Source organism: Caretta caretta, chromosome 4, assembly GCF_965140235.1.
Source record: "Caretta caretta isolate rCarCar2 chromosome 4, rCarCar1.hap1, whole genome shotgun sequence".
Taxonomy (NCBI): Eukaryota; Metazoa; Chordata; order Testudines; family Cheloniidae; genus Caretta; species Caretta caretta.
The window spans coordinates 146,606,535-146,624,717 of NC_134209.1; the positions used below are offsets into that span (position 1 = coordinate 146,606,535).

The following is an 18,183-nucleotide window of genomic DNA, read 5'->3' on the forward strand; positions in this document are numbered from 1 at the left end:
GGTGGCATAAGTAGTGTCTATGGACAGGCACTTCAAATACTGTTGTGACCATGAACTAGCTCTAGATGAGAAGGCTCTGTTATTCTATCATGGGCGCATAGCTCTTGGAACTTTCCGGGGGGGGGGGGGGGGGCGGGGAGGACCCTTTGTGCTGAATTTCCGTTTTTCAGCTCAATAAGTGATTCTTTTCTCTTCGCATCTGGTAAGAGAATCAGTTCAGTCCTTTCTGAGTTAGCAGAACGTGGGACCCAAAAGTGTTTTTCTTCCTTTCAGATGATTCAGATCTTTTTGTTTTTTTTGCACTTCAGCTATTCAGACCTGACGTCATCTGGCCTGTTTAAACGTGCGAACGCGTGTGTATTTTTCACTTATTGCTGCACTTGGAAAACTTTGTTGACAAATAAGGACTACAGATCACAATCTGTGCATGCAGCATTTCCTCATCTTCCCATGCTGACTTCAGCGCAGTTATCCTCAGAATATACAAGTACGGAAGTGGGTGCTGGTGAATCACAATTAGCAAAAGGTACAAGCTACCTATATCATGTTTCAAGGATACATACAACCATGCTTGAGTCCACCTACCTACTCATAAAGGTTACATATTATGGATGAAGAGTATGTAACAGAGTGATGCAGCTTTCTCCGATTCCCCCACAACCTTCCTGTCCTCTGACTATTGGCTGATTTGTCAAGCATCCACAGCATCATATTTATACTTGTGTCACTACATAATTCCACCCCTACCTACTCATCCAGTCACACGTTTCATCCCATCCCCTCTGCTGCTCCAGCGATGCCACCCCTCACGACCTGCTTCATCCACTTGTCCCCTGAGTGCGTCCATGTCTTTCTGCATGCTGCCAACTACGAGTGGTGGGCTCGATCCTGAGAGGCATGGAGCACTCTGGACCTGAACCAGCAAAGCACTTAAGTAGTTAAGACCGCTATTCCTACCTACATACCTCCAGCTTTCATCCAGACCACACCACACAATCCATTGTCTACAGCCAAGCTCTATGATACAATCGCATTTGCTCCAAGCCCTCAGACAGAGACAAACACCTACAAGATCGCTATCAAGCATTCTTACAACTACAATACCCACCTGCTGAAGTGAAGAAACAGATTGACAGAGCCAGAAGAATACCCAGAAGTCACCTACTACAGGACAGGCCCAACAAAGAAAATAACAGAATGCCACTAGCCGTCACCTTCAGCCCCCAACTAAAACCTCTCCAACGCATTATCAAGGATCTACAACCTATCCTGAAGGACGACCCATCACTCTCACAGAACATGGGAGACAGGCCAGTCCTTGCTTACAGACAGCTCCCCAACCTGAAGCAAATACTCACCAGCAACCACACACCACACAACAGAACCACTAACCCAGGAACCTATCCTTGCAACAAAGCCCGTTGCCAACTGTGTCCACATATCTATTCAGGGGACACCATCACAGGGCCTAATCACATCAGCCACACTATCAGAGGCTCGTTCACCTGCACATCTACCAATGTGATATGTGCCAGCAATGCCCCTCTGCCACGTACATGGGTCAAACTGGACAGTCTCTACGTAAAAGAATGGACACATATCAGACGTCAAGAATTATAACAAAAACCAGTCGGAGAACACTTCAATCTCTCTGGTCACTCGATTACAGACCTAAAAGTTGCAATTCTTCAACAAAACAACTTCAAAAAACAGACTCTAATGAGAGACTGCTGAATTGGAATTAATTTGCAAACTGGATACAATAAACTTCGGCTTGAATAAAGACTAGGAGTGGAGGTGTCATTACACAAAGTAAAACTATTTCCCCATGTTTATTCCCCCCACTGTTCCTCAGATGTTCTTGTCAACTGCTAGAAATGGCCCACCTCGATTATCACTACAAAAGGTTCCCCCCCCCCCGCCGCTCTCCTGTTGGTAATAGCTCATCTTAAGTGATCACTCTCTTGTTACAGTGTGTATGGTAACACCCATTGTTTCATGTTCTCTCTGTATATAAATCTCCCCACTGTATTTTCCACTGAATGCATCCGATGAAGTGAGCTGTAGCTCACGAAAGCTTATACTCAAATTTGTTAGTCTCTAAGGTGCCACAAGTCCTCCTTTTCTTTTTAAAAAGATGGTTCACTTTAATGTGCAAATAGTCTCACTGAAATCTTAACTTTAAGCATGTGAGGGGACTACTCACATGCTTAAGTATGTGGTAAAGTTCTTGGTTGGCTTGGGACCAATGTGCCCAGCAGCTTGCAGGATTGAGCTCAGAGTGCCCTCCACACACTGCTCTGCCATGTCACTACTCCCTCCTCTGTGAAACCCTTTGCTAGTAACTCACTTCTATTGTGGTGTCCACCATAGGAGAATAATATTTACTACGACATCCTTGAGGAACTCACTGCCATATGCTCAGGCAGTAACCCTCATCCTCCTCACCCCATCCATCTCCTTCTGTTTGGCACCCTCACTTATTGTATCAGGTCTAAAATTTTTAGAGTAAACTCGTTAGGGAAGGGAATGTGTCTCATCTTCTGTGAAGTGCCTAGCATGCTTCTGAGAGGATAAAATAATTCAATGAGATACTGAATATTACAAATATCATTTATTATGGCACTTTGTAATTATTATTAAAAATTCTGAGAAGTGTTTTGGGATACAGTATGTATGGAGGCACTACACAAAATACATATATAGTATTTCTTAGCCTCTTAAAAAAAACAATCCCACCCTTCAAGGCTTGGTATCCTTTAATCTAAAAAGATTCAACATGCCTATCAAATTTTAAAGACATCCCCGCATAGCGTATCAGTTGGGAAATTCTAGTGCTCATTTCTTTTGTGTAATAAAAAAAAATACCCAGAATACAATTCCTGAGAAACAGACACCGTTATACATTTCATGAGAAATAAATCTATTTATAAAGTGTGTGTTCATTTCAAACCTGTCTCTCAGCCCTCACAAGGACAAATGTGTGAACCCAGTGACTGCATCACCTTGACTCAAATCACCCCAGAAGACACAGTTAGTCCCCAAATCGATCAGTGTTAATCCAGCAAAGAAAGCAGTATTTAGTATATTAAAATAAAACAAAAAGAGAAAACTAATGCTTCTCATGGCTACTGCATGCACAGAGTCACTGACTTGTATTGCTTGTCTATTTAGATGGACAGATTGGGCCTTATCAATCCCAGCTTTGTTCAGAACAGAGCACACTATAAACCCTGAGCAAAATATAATAATGCATGACACACCCCCACCCCCCCTCAGTTAAAGGACAACACCAAAAACAAACAAACAAAAAAGCGGAACAGGAAAACTGAGATACCTTGGAAGTGCATGTTTCATTTTATCCAAGTTTTCAATAGCTCCAGTTTTATGACTCAGTGTTTCTACATCAAGCAGACACCTCGGATCAGCAGGAAATTTGATTTTCTTATGTGCAAGATTAGCTTCATTTTGGATTTCTGAAAACCACCAGAGGAATGGGGCAAAACAAGAAACCCTAAGAGGGCCTAAAACCATTTAAAAACAGAAGTGTTTATATACTGATTACTTTACCTGGCTCCACAGCAAACAACACGCAAAGCAACATTATACAAAGCTAAAAGAGAAAAGAAGAATACAAACCACCCACAGAAAGTGCAGGTGGATCTAGGAAAGCAGAACAGTTTTCCAAACTGGAATTTAGCAAAGGCATTGGGGTTGTAACATTATAGAACATATGAACGGCCACACTGGGTAAGACCAAAGTCCATCTAGCCCAGTCTCCTCCTGTCTTCCGACAGTGGCTAATGCAGGTGCCACAAAGGGAATGAACAGAAGAGGTAATCATCAAGCCCCTGGTACCCATTCCCAGAGCGCCATGGGTTCTTTCATGTCCCAAAATGCTTAGAGCGGCAGTTTTCCATCTCACCTCAAATAAGGTACCTCCAAGCGTGCTCCCTAACACAACTTTACACAATTTTACTTGCCCCACAGCAAAGAATTTTTATTTTTTTGATCAGCATGTAATATATGTTCTCTCCTCATATAACATTATCATCTTTAATAGCACGGTAAGTCGGCAAGTCAACATTGTGCCTGAGCTGGCAGATTTTCATGACAGTTTTGCAACACTGCCCTAATGCTATCCTGGGTCACTAGCTTTGTACTGACTCAGAAGAAAGAACACCACCTGCTGCATTTATTTATACATTTGCATAGCGATAAGGACTACTGTAGCAACTGCCTTACAAATACATTTCAAATAAGCCAGCACTTCCTGCAAGACCCTCTCTCTCCTATCCACAAACTAACTCAGGTTGTGACATCCAAGGAACTGGTAGCACAAATTAGCATGGCTGCAGGCGTACCATTAAAAAAAAGCCATACATACGTTGAACACGTAGTTTTACCAAGGTGGTGTATGACACTGCATAGCAGTCTTGGCATACAGAACAAGGCCACGTCTGCACAACAAATCATCTAACACCAGTTACATTGGCATAGAACTGCCACAGTTAGTAGATAGCTCATTCATGCGCATACTTGGCTCCTTGTGCTGGCACTGTGTGTACTCACCAGGAGTGTCTGTGTTGATGCCAGGTGTGGTGCATCATGGACAGACAGGTATCCCAGTGTGCCATAAGCCATTCTCCAGTGCAAAGCCTTTTGGGAGACTTGCCCAATGTGTTATGGGGTAGAAATGAGTCACGCAGGGAACTCTGGGAGCTAGGAGACAAGTTCCCAACATGCAACTGTCCTCATCCTATAATGCCATCCATATCCCATAATTTTCATGCCTTTTAAAAAAAATCCTGCCAACCCGCAGGACGCTTCTTGCTGTCCGCCATCTCCGATGGATAGAATGATTTAGCCCAGAAGGGATCTTTGGTTGCCCACTCCCAAGCTTTAATTTACCAAACACTAGCAAATGATATAGGGTAATTTCTGGTTTTCATAAATAGGTAGCATTCTTTACTCTCAGTAGGACTGCACTAGTATCCCAGCAGGATAAACCTGTGCCCTTCCAAGGAGACACAAAGTCAAGGTCAAGTATCAGGGGGTAGCCGTGTTAGTCTGTGCCCACAAAAACAACAAGGAGTCCAGTGGCACCTTAAAGACTAACAGATTTATTTAGGCATAAGCTTTCATGAGTAAAAAAAACAAAAACGCTTCTTCAGATGCTTGTTGTTAAAGTCAAGGTCCTGACTGTGACAGATGGGCGGTTTCTGCAATATATTTGGGAGACTGCATTGCATTAAGGGCATGGATCAGTGTGGACTAGGAACTGCACGCATTCCATGGGAGGAGGGTTATCGCAGCTCTTGCAGGAAGTGAAAACAGAAAGGGATGAGTAGGCAAATCATTCAGGTTATAACACCTCCAGAGAGGTACCACCTCCTGGGAAAGTGTACATATTCTGCTTTAAACTGGATTCTTCAGAGACCAACATGAAAAAAAAAAAAAAAAAAACCCGAACATCTAGATAAACAGCCTGATCTTAAACTGACTCAGGGCCTTCTATCTGGTTCCTGATCTAAAGACTGATGAGAACTCGTAACCACAGGGAAAGCCCACTTGTGGGATTTGAAGGACTGACACCTATGTTGGCGCAGGAGTGTGGGGTGGGAGTGACCTTTTCAGCATGTATATAGGTTCTTTTATAGTTTTTATATACATTCACTGCAATGTTTTTCCCTTATGAATAAGGCTGCAAGTCTGTCACGGAGGTCACGGATTCCGTGACTTCTGCAGCTGGCAGGTGTGGTTGACCCCAGGGTTGCCAAGCAGCTTGGGCAGCCCCAGGGCCAGCCGCACCGCCCCCCACCCCCGTAACAGCGACAGTTCTGAGCCGCCCCATGCCAGCAGCAGCGCGGTGGTCCCGGGCTGGTGGGGTCATTTCCTGCCAGCAGCGGTGGTCCCGTATCACTCCCCCTGCCCCCTAAGCACCAGCAGGCACCCCGAAGCCCCCACCCCGAGTACCAGCGGGCACCCCGGAGCCCCCCAGAACACCAAAGATTTAGTCACAGGTATATAGTACAAGTTATGGACAGGTCACAGGGCCGTGAATTTTTGTTTATTGCCCGTGACCTGTCCATGACTTTTACTAAAATCCCATGACTAAACCTTAGCCTTACTTATGAATAAACCTGCTTGCTTAGAAAGAGCTGTGTGGTAACTTGTGACTGCTGGCGATACCTCGGAGAGAAAGCAAAGCAGAGGTGATGGGAGATTGGTTTGCTGGGGTTAGTACAGTGTAGATCAGGGAGCTGTGCAGCGTTAAAACCCCTAGTCACAAGGAAGCGAGGCACAGGTCTCCATCCATGAGAGGTGATGGCTGGGAGCTGGAAACCTTTAAGTGCATGAAGGGCATCCACAAAGAAAGAAATATAGATGCAGTTACCCTGAAACTGTGACACTAAGCACCTGTGCTCATTATACACTCTAAAACAGCAGTTCTCAGCCACTTCCTTACTGTGACCTCTCATCACATCAGAGAAGTTTTGGGACCTCTATTCAGACATCCAGAACTCCCTTTGTGAGCTTATCACAATCCCCAAAACCTATCTGCAAGCCCCCATGCTGAAGACGCCTGGTCTAAAGCACCTTTCACAGCAGGATGTAGAATTCTTAACATAGTTGTCAGAGGAACAGCCGTGTTAGTCTGTATTTGCAAAAAGAAAAGGAGTACTTGTGGCACCTTAGAGACTAACCAATTTATTTGAGCATGAGCTTTCGTGAGCTACAGCTCACTTCATCAGATGTGTACCGTGGAAACTGCAGCAGACTTTATATACACACAGAGAATATGAAACAATACCTCCTCCCACCCCACTGTCCTGCTGGTAATAGCTTATCTAAAGTGATCAACAGGTGGGCCATTTCCAGCACAAATCCAGGTTTTCTCACCCTCCACCCCCCCACACAAATTCACTCTCCTGCTGGTGCTAGCCCATCCAAAGTGACAACTCTTTACATAATCAAGTCGGGCTATTTCCTGCATAGATCCAGGTTTTCTCACATCCCCCCCACCCCCATACACACACAAACTCACTCTCCTGCTGGTAATAGCTCATCTAAACTGACCACTCTCCAAGTTTAAATCCAAGTTAAACCAGAACATCTGGGGGGGGGGGGGGGTAGGAAAAAACAAGAGGAAACAGGCTACCTTGCATAATGACTTAGCCACTCCCAGTCTCTATTTAAGCCTAAATTAATAGTATCCAATTTGCAAATGAATTCCAATTCAGCAGTTTCTCGCTGGAGTCTGGATTTGAAGTTTTTTTGTTTTAAGATAGCGACCTTCATGTCTGTGATTGCGTGACCAGAGAGATTGAAGTGTTCTCCGACTGGTTTATGAATGTTATAATTCTTGACATCTGATTTGTGTCCATTTATTCTTTTACGTAGAGACTGTCCAGTTTGACCAATGTACATGGCAGAGGGGCATTGCTGGCACATGATGGCATATATCACATTGGTGGATGTGCAGGTGAACGAGCCTCTGATAGTGTGGCTGATGTTATTAGGCCCTGTGATGGTGTCCCCTGAATAGATATGTGGGCACAATTGGCAACGGGCTTTGTTGCAAGGATAAGTTCCTGGGTTAGTGGTTCTGTTGTGTGGTATGTGGTTGTTGGTGAGTATTTGCTTCAGGTTGCGGGGCTGTCTGTAGGCAAGGAATGGCCTGTCTCCCAAGACTTGTGAGAGTGTTGGGTCATCCTTTAGGACCCTCTGCCATGTACATTGGTCAAACTGGACAGTCTCTACGTAAAAGAATAAATGGACACAAATCAGATGTCAAGAATTATAACATTCATAAACCAGTTGGAGAACACTTCAATCTCTCTGGTCACGCAATCACAGACATGAAGGTCGCTATCTTAAAACAAAAAAACTTCAAATCCAGACTCCAGCGAGAAACTGCTGAATTGGAATTCATTTGCAAATTGGATACTATTAATTTAGGCTTAAATAGAGACTGGGAGTGGCTAAGTCATTATGCAAGGTAGCCTGTTTCCTCTTGTTTTTTCCTACCCCCCCCCCCCCAGATGTTCTGGTTTAACTTGGATTTAAACTTGGAGAGTGGTCAGTTTAGATGAGCTATTACCAGCAGGAGAGTGAGTTTGTGTGTGTATGGGGGTGGGGGGGATGTGAGAAAACCTGGATCTATGCAGGAAATAGCCCGACTTGATTATGTAAAGAGTTGTCACTTTGGATGGGCTAGCACCAGCAGGAGAGTGAATTTGTGTGGGGGGGTGGAGGGTGAGAAAACCTGGATTTGTGCTGGAAATGGCCCACCTGTTGATCACTTTAGATAAGCTATTACCAGCAGGACAGTGGGGTGGGAGGAGGTAGTGTTTCATATTCTCTGTGTGTATATAAAGTCTGCTGCAGTTTCCACGGTACACATCTGATGAAGTGAGCTGTAGCTCACGAAAGCTCATGCTCAAATAAATTGGTTAGTCTCTAAGGTGCCACAAGTACTCCTTTTCTTTTAACATAGTTGTAACAGCTGCTGCCTTCCACTCAAGAAGAGAGTGCAGTGAAATGACCCCCATGGCAGATCACATACTGCCATCATCGATTGCACGGGAGTCCCAGTGGTTTTGAAAACAACTTCTTGGTGTGCACAGAGGCCAGAATCAAGCCGAAGGTTTGCAATTCTGTAAAGTGCTTTCAGGCTACAGAAGTCAATATAAATCATTAAATAATACACCATTTCTGTTTGAGGACAAAGACAAGTCACGTGGTGTTACAAAATGCCATTAAAAAAAGCTTCAACACAATTAAAACATTCTGAATATAAACTGATTTGAAACAAAACACCTTTTAAAAAAAAGGCTATTTGGGATCCCAGATCATTAATAAATAGATGCATGAGCTTCAACGTAGGTTGACTGCAGAAGAAAATTGTTCCCCCCTCTCCCCCTCCCACCCAAAAAAACCCCGCACAAGACAAAACACAGTTCTTGCTTCACCCTAGCTTGAAAGTCTTGAGTTCAGGAAGTGGTATTTCTCCAGCAAGAGTTACCGATGTGTTAATATCTAAGGTAGGGACAAGGCAGCTGCCTGCTCTGCCTTAGGTATCAGCAAGGTCCTGAACTGCTGTAGAAGAAACGCTAAGGCCAGGTCTACATTAGAAAAGGTACGGCTATACCAGCAAACCCTTCTGTTGTAGATACAGTTTATGCTGGCAAAAAAGTGCTTTTGCCGGAATAGCTTATACTAGTTTAGCAAGTGACATAAGCTATACTGAACAAACCACTTTTATGCTGGTGTAATTGCCTCTACGCTAGTGATTTTGTTGACAGAAAAATGTCACTTACACGCCCTGACTAACATTACTATGCTGGCAAAAGTCTCTAGTGTAGACCTCAACTCGGGTCTTCATAGCTAAGAAGCCTCTCCCTTCACTTTTAAAATGCACTGATCTGGACAGGTTTCAGAGGAACAGCCGTGTTAGTCTGTCTTCGCAAAAAGAAAAGGAGTACTTGTGGCACCTTAGAGACTAACCAATTTATTTGAGCATGAGCTTTCGTGAGCCACAGCTCACTTCATCAGATGTGTACCGTGGAAACTGCAGCAGACTTTATATACACACAGAGAATATGAAACAATACCTCCTCCCACCCCACTGTCCTGCTGGTAATAGCTTATCTAAAGTGATCAACAGGTGGGCCATTTCCAGCACAAAGCCAGCTTATGGCTCCATTAGGCTTTCACTTATGACATTTGGGATGCAAGGAAATTGCAGCAGAAGTTCTACACTATTGCAACCACAGGCAGCCAACACCATTTTAAGGTGCTGTCTCACCAAACCCTTCTCAGGGCAGGGCTGCACAGCATGGTGCCTAAAACACTGCTAGCTACCAGCATCTCATCTTCCCTGATGCTACCACCAATCAAGCTGACCTGGTGGTAGCAACAGCGGAAAATTTTTGTGAAAACTTCCTCCTAGCGACAAGGCCAAAAGCAGGGGCCAATCTGCTGTGTGTGTGTGTGTGTGAAGTTAAACCCTAATGGTCTGTCTACACTCAAAATGCTACAGTGGCACAGCTGTGCAACTACAGCGCTTCAGTGTAGACACTACCTATGCTGACAGAAGCGTTTCTCCCATCAGCATAGGTAATCCCCATCCCTGAGAGGCGGTCACTAGGACGATGGAAGAATTCAGTCCACTTGATGCTGTTTACAATGGTTGGTTTTACTACACCATTCAGAGGAAGATTTTTCACATCCCTGATTGAGTCAGCTCGGTCAACCTAATTTTCTAATGTAGAGCAGACTTAAGGCTTTGAACTCTGTCCTTCAGGATCTCCTAGGGGAGGACCTGGGGTGGGAACTGCTTTCTAACACAGTCTGAGGAATCGCCCTACTCGACATATAACCCACAAAGAGCATTTCAGCATTTGGGCCAAGTGCTTCACTGAGGAAACAGATTCTGCTTTCTTCAGGATCTGGAGCACCCAGTATGATCAACAGCTGAAGCAGGATATTTGAAGGTTTCAGAGCAGCAGCTGCGTTAGTCTGAATCCGCAAAAAGAAAAGGAGTACTTGTGGCACCTTAGAGACTAACAAATTTATTTGAGCATAAGCTTTCGCGAGCTACAGCTCACTTCATCGAATGTATGTAGGATATTTGAAGAAACTGATCAGTAAATGTGTCTGCCATGGGAAATGCCGTGTTCCTAACAGAGGAGGCAGCAGAAATGCCCTCAAGAGTCAATTTCTATCAATACATCCAGCCTGATAGCAGAAGACCAGCCAGGATTTTTTTTCTTTGCATATTCTTGCAGAAAACAGTCAGCAGATACTCTGACTACAATCTCTTCGAGGCAGGAACTGGCTTCATTCTGTGCGTGTGTACAGCACCTAGCGCAACAGGGCCCTGATTCCGGAGCACGGCCTGCAGCTGCTATTGCAATACCAATGACACCAATGAAATGGAGAGTGAAGAAGCAAAGCACGAATGTTGTCCCCACAAAATGAAAAAGTCACATTTCGCTGATCACCATGGTTGATATAAACCAGGTGCCATGCAGCCCACCCCCACAACAGTGTCACAGAACAGTAGGCTGTGGAAACGCCACATTACATCGTCCTCATGGGGTCCTGACCACTGGCCTGCCCTGCCCCAACTGCCCCCCCTAGTAACCCCAGCCTCTACCGCCCCGGGTTCCCCCTCATCAGTGAGCCAAGGTCCCCCCATGGGCCTCTCTCCCCGCCCAGGGACTCAGCTGCCCCCCATCCTCCCCTACGGGTCCCTGTTCCCTCTCCCCAGGGGCTAGGCTACCCCCCCGTCTGCCCGCATGGGGGGGGCCGGGCCACACCCCCCTCGGGTCCCTGTTCCCTCTCCCCATGGGCTCGGCTGCCCCCCCATCTGCCCGCAGGGGGGCTGCCCCCCATCCTCTCCTCCAGCCCCTGTTCCCTCTCCCCAGGGGCTAGGCTACCCCCCCCGTCTGCCCGCATGGGGGGGGGGCCGGGCCACACCCCCCTCGGGTCCCTGTTCCCTCTCCCCAGGGGCTTGGCTGCCCCCCCATCTGCCCGCAGGGGGGCTGCCCCCCATCCTCTCCTCCGGCCCCTGTTCCCTCTCCCCAGGGGCTCGGCTGCCCCCCGTCTGCCTGCATGGGGGGGGGCCGGGCCACACCCCCCACGGGCCCTGTTCCCTCTCCCCAGGGGCTTGGCTGCCCCCCCATCTGCCCGCAGGGGGGCCGCCCCCCATCCTCTCCTCCGGCCCCTGTTCCCTCTCCCCAGGGGCTCGGCTGCCCCCCGTCTGCCTGCATGGGGGGGGCCGGGCCACACCCCCCTCGGGTCCCTGTTCCCTCTCCCCAGGGGCTTGGCTGCCCCCCCATCTGCCCGCAGGGGGGCCGCCCCCCATCCTCTCCTCCGGCCCCTGTTCCCTCTCCCCAGGGGCTTGGCTGCCCCCCCATCTGCCCGCAGGGGGGCTGCCCCCCATCCTCTCCTCCGGCCCCTGTTCCCTCTCCCCAGGGGCTCGGCTGCCCCCCGTCTGCCTGCATGGGGGGGGCCGGGCCACACCCCCCACGGGCCCCTGTTCCCTCTCCCCAGGGGCTAGGCTACCCCCCCATCTGCCCGCATCCTCCCCCCGACTCCCATCCTCCCCCACGGGCCCCTGTTCCCCCCAGGGGCCTGGCTGCCCCCTTGCATGTGGCGGGGCCCCCGGAGGACGCAGCCGGGGTGTGGGGTGGGGGGGGGGCTCCCAGGCTGAGAGCCGGACCGAGGTGAGGACAGGCCCGCCCACGAGGGGCGGACCGAGGGGAGAACTCTTGCCCCCGCCCTCTTACCTGCCTGCACCTGGCCCCGCAACCGGGTGGCAAAGACGATGAGGGCGGCCAGCAGCGCCGCGGCCAACAAGTACAGCACCGGGTCCATCTTCCCACGTGACCCCGCCCCCTCGGCCCACGCGCCTCCTTCCCGAACGCCGCTCAGGGCGGTTCCACAGCGACTCAGCTCACGGGGGGGCGGGCGAGGGCCGCTTGGTACGTTCCGCCTCCGATCCCGGAAGTGAGGGAGGGGGGGGGCCCCGATGAGGGGTGGCCCCTTCGGTGCCTGTTCCAGTGGCGTGGCAGGGCAGGGGGTGGCTAAGGTGCTGCCTGTAATGGCGCCCACCTCAATGACAGCGTTGCGGGGCAGCTGTCCAGGGCAGCGGTGGGGCTCAGCAGCATCAGGGGTGCTAGCAGGGGCACCGCAGCCTGGAGGGCCCCATGCCTGGTGGGTGGGGGGCCCTGGCAGAGGATGGCCTGGACACCCGCTGTGAAGGGGGTGCCGGTGGCTCTCCCTCTTCCCGGTGGGGTACCCTCGGCTGGTTCCCTACCCGCCTTCAGCAGCGGCTTTCATAGATACTAAGGTCAGAAGGGACCATTGTGATCATCTAGTCCAACCTCCTGCACAACCCAGGCCACAGAATCTCACCCACCCACTCCTGCGAAAAAACCTCACACCTATGTCTGAGCTAGTGAAGTCCTCAAATCGTAGTTTAAAGACTTCAAGGAGCAGAGAATCCTCCAGCAAGTGACCCGTGCCCCATGCTACAGAGGAAGGCGAAAAACCTCCAGGGCCTCTTCCAATCTGCCCTGGAGGAAAATTCCTTCCCGACCCCAAATATGGCAATCAGCTGAACCCTGAGCATACGGGCAAGATTCATCAGCCAGATACTACAGAAAATTCTTTCCTGGGTAACTCGGATCTCACCCCATCTAATAGCCCATTGGGCCTATTTATGAATATTTAATTACCAAAACCATGTTATCCCATCATACCATCTCCTCCATAACCTTATTGAGTTTAATCTTAAAGCCAGATAGATCTTTTGCCCCCACTGCTTCCCTTGGAAGGCTATTCCAAAACTTCACTCCTCTGATGGTTAAAAACCTTCGTCTAATTTCTAGTCTAAATTTCCTAGTGGCCAGTTTATATCCATTTGTTCTTGTGTCCACGTTGGTACTGAGGTTAAATAATTCCTCTCCCTCTCTGGTATTTATCCCTCTGATATATTTATAGAGAGCAATCAGATCTCCCCTCAACCTTCTTTTAGTTAGGCTAAACAAGCCAAGCTCCCTGAGTCTTCTTTCATAAGACAAGTTTTCCATTCCTCGGATCATCCTAGTAGCCCTTCTCTGTACCTGTTCCAGTTTGAATTCATCCTTCTTAAACATGGGAGACCAGAACTGCACACAGTATTCCAGGTGAGGTCTCACCAGTGCCTTGTATAACGGTACTAAAACCTCCTTATCCCTACTGGAAATACCTCTCCTGATGCATCCCAAGACCGCATTAGCTTTTTTCATAGCCATATCACATTGGCGGCTCATAGTCATCCTATGATCAACCAATACTCCAAGGTCCTTTTCCTCCTCCGTTACTTCTAATTGATGCGTCCCCAGCTTATAACTAAAATTCTTGTTATTAATCCCTAAATGCATGACCTTACACTTCTCACTATTAAATTTCATCCTATTACTATTATTCCAGTTTACAAGGTCATCCAGATCCTCCTGTAGGGTATCCCTGTCCTTCTCTAAATTGGCAATACCTCCCAGCTTTGTATCATCCGCAAACTTTATTAGCACACTCCCACTTTTTGTGCCAAGGTCAGTAATAAAAAGATTAAATAAGATTGGTCCCAAAACCGATCCTTGAGGAACTCCACTGGTAACCTCCCTCCAGCCTGACAGTTCACCTTTCAGTAGGACCCGTTGTAGTCTCTCCTTTAACCAATTCCTTATCCACCTTTCAATTTTCCTATTGATCCCCATCTTATCCAATTTAACTAATAATTCCCCATGTGGCATGGTATCAAATGCCTTACTAAAATCTAGGTAAATTAGATCCACTGCGTTTCCTTTGTCTAAAAAATCTGTTACTTTCTCAAAGAAGGAGATCAGGTTGGTTTGGCAAAATGGCTTTCCCCAAAGCCCCACTCCTGGTGGGGACCCCCCCCGCAGGGAAGATCCCTTCCTCCTTTGTAACTAGTGGGAGAGTTCGGCCGTTCTTGGCCTGGCTCCTGTCCGGGGCGGCTCACGAGCCTGCGTCCTAATCTCAGGGCAGACCACGAAGTAGCAGGGCACAAACACCAAATTGGTTGTGCCAAGCTCTACTTTGATTTCACCAACCCAGCATCGAGTGTGAACGTCTTAGGCACGATGGCAGCCTTAGCATGCGGTCACAGACCAGCCCCTTGGGTACTCCGATCTATCTTGCCTTTCTGGTGGATGGTCCCTTATACCAAAAATTACAATAATATTCAGCAAAAACAACGAGGAGGCCTTGTGGCACCTTAGAGATTAACAAATGTATTTGGACATAAGCTTTCGTGGGCTAAAACCCACTTCATCAGATGCATGGAGTGGAAAATACAGTAGGCAAGTATAATATTCAGGTTACTCCCAGTCCCAAAGGATCAGTCACTTACCCCCAGGTCAATTGCACCGTAGATCTCAAACCAAAGACAATGCTTCTAGCCAATCCTATAGTAAACTAGCCAAAGATTTATTGGCTAAGAAAGAGAAGTAAGAGATATTTACAAGGTTAAAGCAGGTAAACGTACACACAAATGAGTTACAGTCTTACGTTCCAAAACCTAATAGAAGTTTCTATAGTTAGCAAGCTCTATGTGTCCTTTAGGGCTAACCCAGGCTAACCAGCTGGGGAATCTCTTGCTTATGCTTAGATGTCTTTGCCCCACAGAGTTCAAGGAGCATAAAGTTCCTTCTGGTCAGGCATTTTTAGTCCCTTCTCCTAGAGTTCAAACTGCTGGGATGAGTGTTCATGAATGTCTCCTCTTCATGGGTGTGGGGGGAGCCATCAACAAAGTCTTTTGTTCTCTGATGTCCCACAATGGCTTGTTTGATGTTTATAGGCCTTCTTTTCGATGGGCAGAGACACCACCTCTTGTGATAAACTAGTATGTCACACTTGGTAAGGTCTTGTTGGGAACACTGGGGCATGGCCACTAGGTAACTCGAGGGAATGAAAGACCACGAGTGTCGATGAAGCCCCCTCGCACTAGGCCCCGGTGTCCTTGGCCCCCTCCTCCTGCCTGGAGGCACTCGCAGCAGCTCTGCGTGCTAGGCCCAAGTGTCCTTGCCCCCCCCTGCCTGGAGGCACACACAGCAGTTATGCTGAGAATCTGCAACAGTATGTTGCAGAGTCAGACTGCCTGAAACTAAGCAAGGCCAAACAGGGGAGATATGGAAGAACAATGCTGAATAAAGCAGCTTTATGTATAGTTTAACAAATGATACAGAGAATCAGGGAACTAGCTGGGAACTGGATTGGCTGGCTATATGGATACTTGGAGCAGCTTGCTATTGGATAAGTATGCTGGGAAAAAGGATGTATAAAAGCCTGTGTAACTTCCTGCTCTGTTGTGCAGGATTTGAGATTTTATTCTCCCTGTACCTTTTTGCAGCTGCAAATAAACTTTTCTGCTTCTCCACCCCGTTGTGATTATTGGGTGTAGCACACCGGGTAACGAACCACTCAAGCTGTTGTTCAGCCTCTCGGCACTGGGTGCCGGCAACAGTCTCTCTCCTGACTCTGAGCTTTTCCAGTTTCATAGCAAACACTTCTGTAGTTACAGAGCAAAAACTATTACCTTATGATGTAGGATACAGATATAAAAAGTGATATTAATGCATGCAGCAACCTACAAGTATTTCGTAAAGTCCAAACACTAAAATGGGTTGCCAACTTTTCTAATCACGCAAAACTGATTTTTTTTCCCCTACCCTGCCCCGAGGCCCCGTCCCTGGCCTGCCCCTTCTCCGAAGCCCCACCCCAGCTCACTCCATTCCCCCTCCTTCCACTGCTCGCTCTCCCCCACCCTCACTCACTTTCCCCGGGCTAGGGCATGGGATTGGGGTGCGGGAGGGGGTGAGGGCTCTGGCTGGGTGTGTGGGGCACGGTGTGGGGCCAGGGACGAGAAGTTTGGGGTGCAGGACGGGGCTTAAGGCTTGGGCAGGGGGTTGGGGTGCGGGAGGGGGTGTGGGCTCCGGCTGCATTTGTGGGCTCTGGGCTGGGCCTGGGGCAGTGGTGCAGCCAGGTGGAGAAAACAGGGGGAGCGGAGATTAAAAAAAGGCGCCCCCCCCCGCTAGTACTGTCTTCAGCAGCACTTCAGTGTCGGGTCCTTCACTCCCCGCCACCACCGCAATGCTGCCGAAGACCGGAGCGCATGCAGGACTCGCCGCCGAAGTGCCGCCGAAGACCCGGAGCGCCGCCGGGTGAGTAACAATTTAAAAGGCACCAAAGAGTTAAAAAGGCGCCACCTCTGCTCGGTGGGGGAGCAGCCGCAGTCCCGCTGCCCCGCTGGCTATGCTGCTGTCCTGGGGATGAGGAGTTTGGGGTACAGGAAGGGGCTTGGGGCTGAGGGTTGGGGTGCAGGCTCTGGGAGGGAGTTTGGGTGGGGGGGGGAGGGCTCACAGCTGGGGTAGGGGATTGGGATGCGGGAGGGGGTATGGGGTGCGGTCTCCAGCCAGGTGGTGCTTACCTCAGGCGGTTCCTGGAAGTGGCTGGCATGTCCGGCTCCTACATGCCCACCTTATGGAAGAGCGTGTGAGGGGCGTCCTTGGAAGGCCTTACCCATGTAGGATGCTTCCCTGCAGTATATTTGCTAATGCTTAACCAACCTAATTTTAAATTAGGTTTAAATTAAATTAGAACGGCCACACTGGGTCAGACCAATGGTCAGACTAGTTCAGTATCTTGTTTTCTGACCGTAGCCAGTGCCAGATGCTTCGGAGGGAACAGAACAGAACAGGGCAATTATCAAGTGATCCACTCCCAGCTTCTGGCAGTCAGAGGTTAAGGACACTCAGAACATGGGGTTGGATCCCAGACCATCTTGGCTAATAGTCATTAATGGACCAATCCTCCATGAACTTCTCTAATTCTTTTTTGAACCCAGTTATACTTTTGGCCTTCACAACATCCCCTGGCAATGAGTTCCACAGGCTGACTGTGCGGTTTGTGAAGGAGTCAAATGCAATGCGGCTTCTGCCATGTTCCTTAGGAGAATATTCCACGAGTAAGATTTCTCTGTCAGATTTCTCTGTCTTCTTTTTATTCACCATAGAATCATAGAATATCAGGGTTGGAAGGGACCTCAGGAGGTCATCTAGTCCAACCCCCTGCTCAAAGCAGGACCAATCCCCAATTAAATCATCCCAGCCAGGGCTTTGTCAAGCCTGACCTTAAAAACTTCTAAGGAAGGAGATTCTACCACCTCCCTAGGTAATGCATTCCAGTGTTTCACCACCCTCCTAGTGAAAAAGTTTTTCCTAATATCCAACCTAAACCTCCCCCACTGCAACTTGAGACCATTACTCCTTGTCCTGTCCTCTTCTACCACTGAGAATAATCTAGAACCATCCTCTCTGGAACCACCTCTCAGGTAGTTGAAAGCAGCTATCAAATCCCCCCTCATTCTTCTCTTCTGCAGACTAAACAATCCCAGTTCCCTCAGCCTCTCCTCATAACTCATGTGTTCCAGACCCCTAATCATTTTTGTTGCCCTTCGCTGGACTCTCTCCAATTTATCCACATCCTTCTTGTAGTGTGGGGCCCAAAACTGGACACAGTACTCCAGATGAGGCCTCACCAATGTCGAATAGAGGGGGACGATCACGTCCCTCGATCTGCTCGCTATGCCCCTACTTATACATCCCAAAA

General features: G+C 48.4%; 1 protein-coding gene across 2 annotated transcripts in view; it reads right to left on the bottom strand.

The window, feature by feature from the left end:
• DDRGK1 (DDRGK domain containing 1) overlaps positions 1–18,183 on the bottom strand; it is a 99,649-nt gene that overhangs the window by 38,130 nt on the left and 43,336 nt on the right. The window contains exon 1 of one of the 2 annotated variants that reach the window (XM_048846383.2): positions 12,300–12,491. The exons of the other annotated variant lie outside the window; for it this stretch is intronic. Within the exon in view, the coding sequence (XP_048702340.1) occupies positions 12,300–12,387 (88 nt within the window). The 5' untranslated portion in view covers positions 12,388–12,491. Of the gene's footprint in view, positions 1–12,299; positions 12,492–18,183 lie in introns of those variants that run through there. 2 annotated transcript variants of the gene reach the window in all.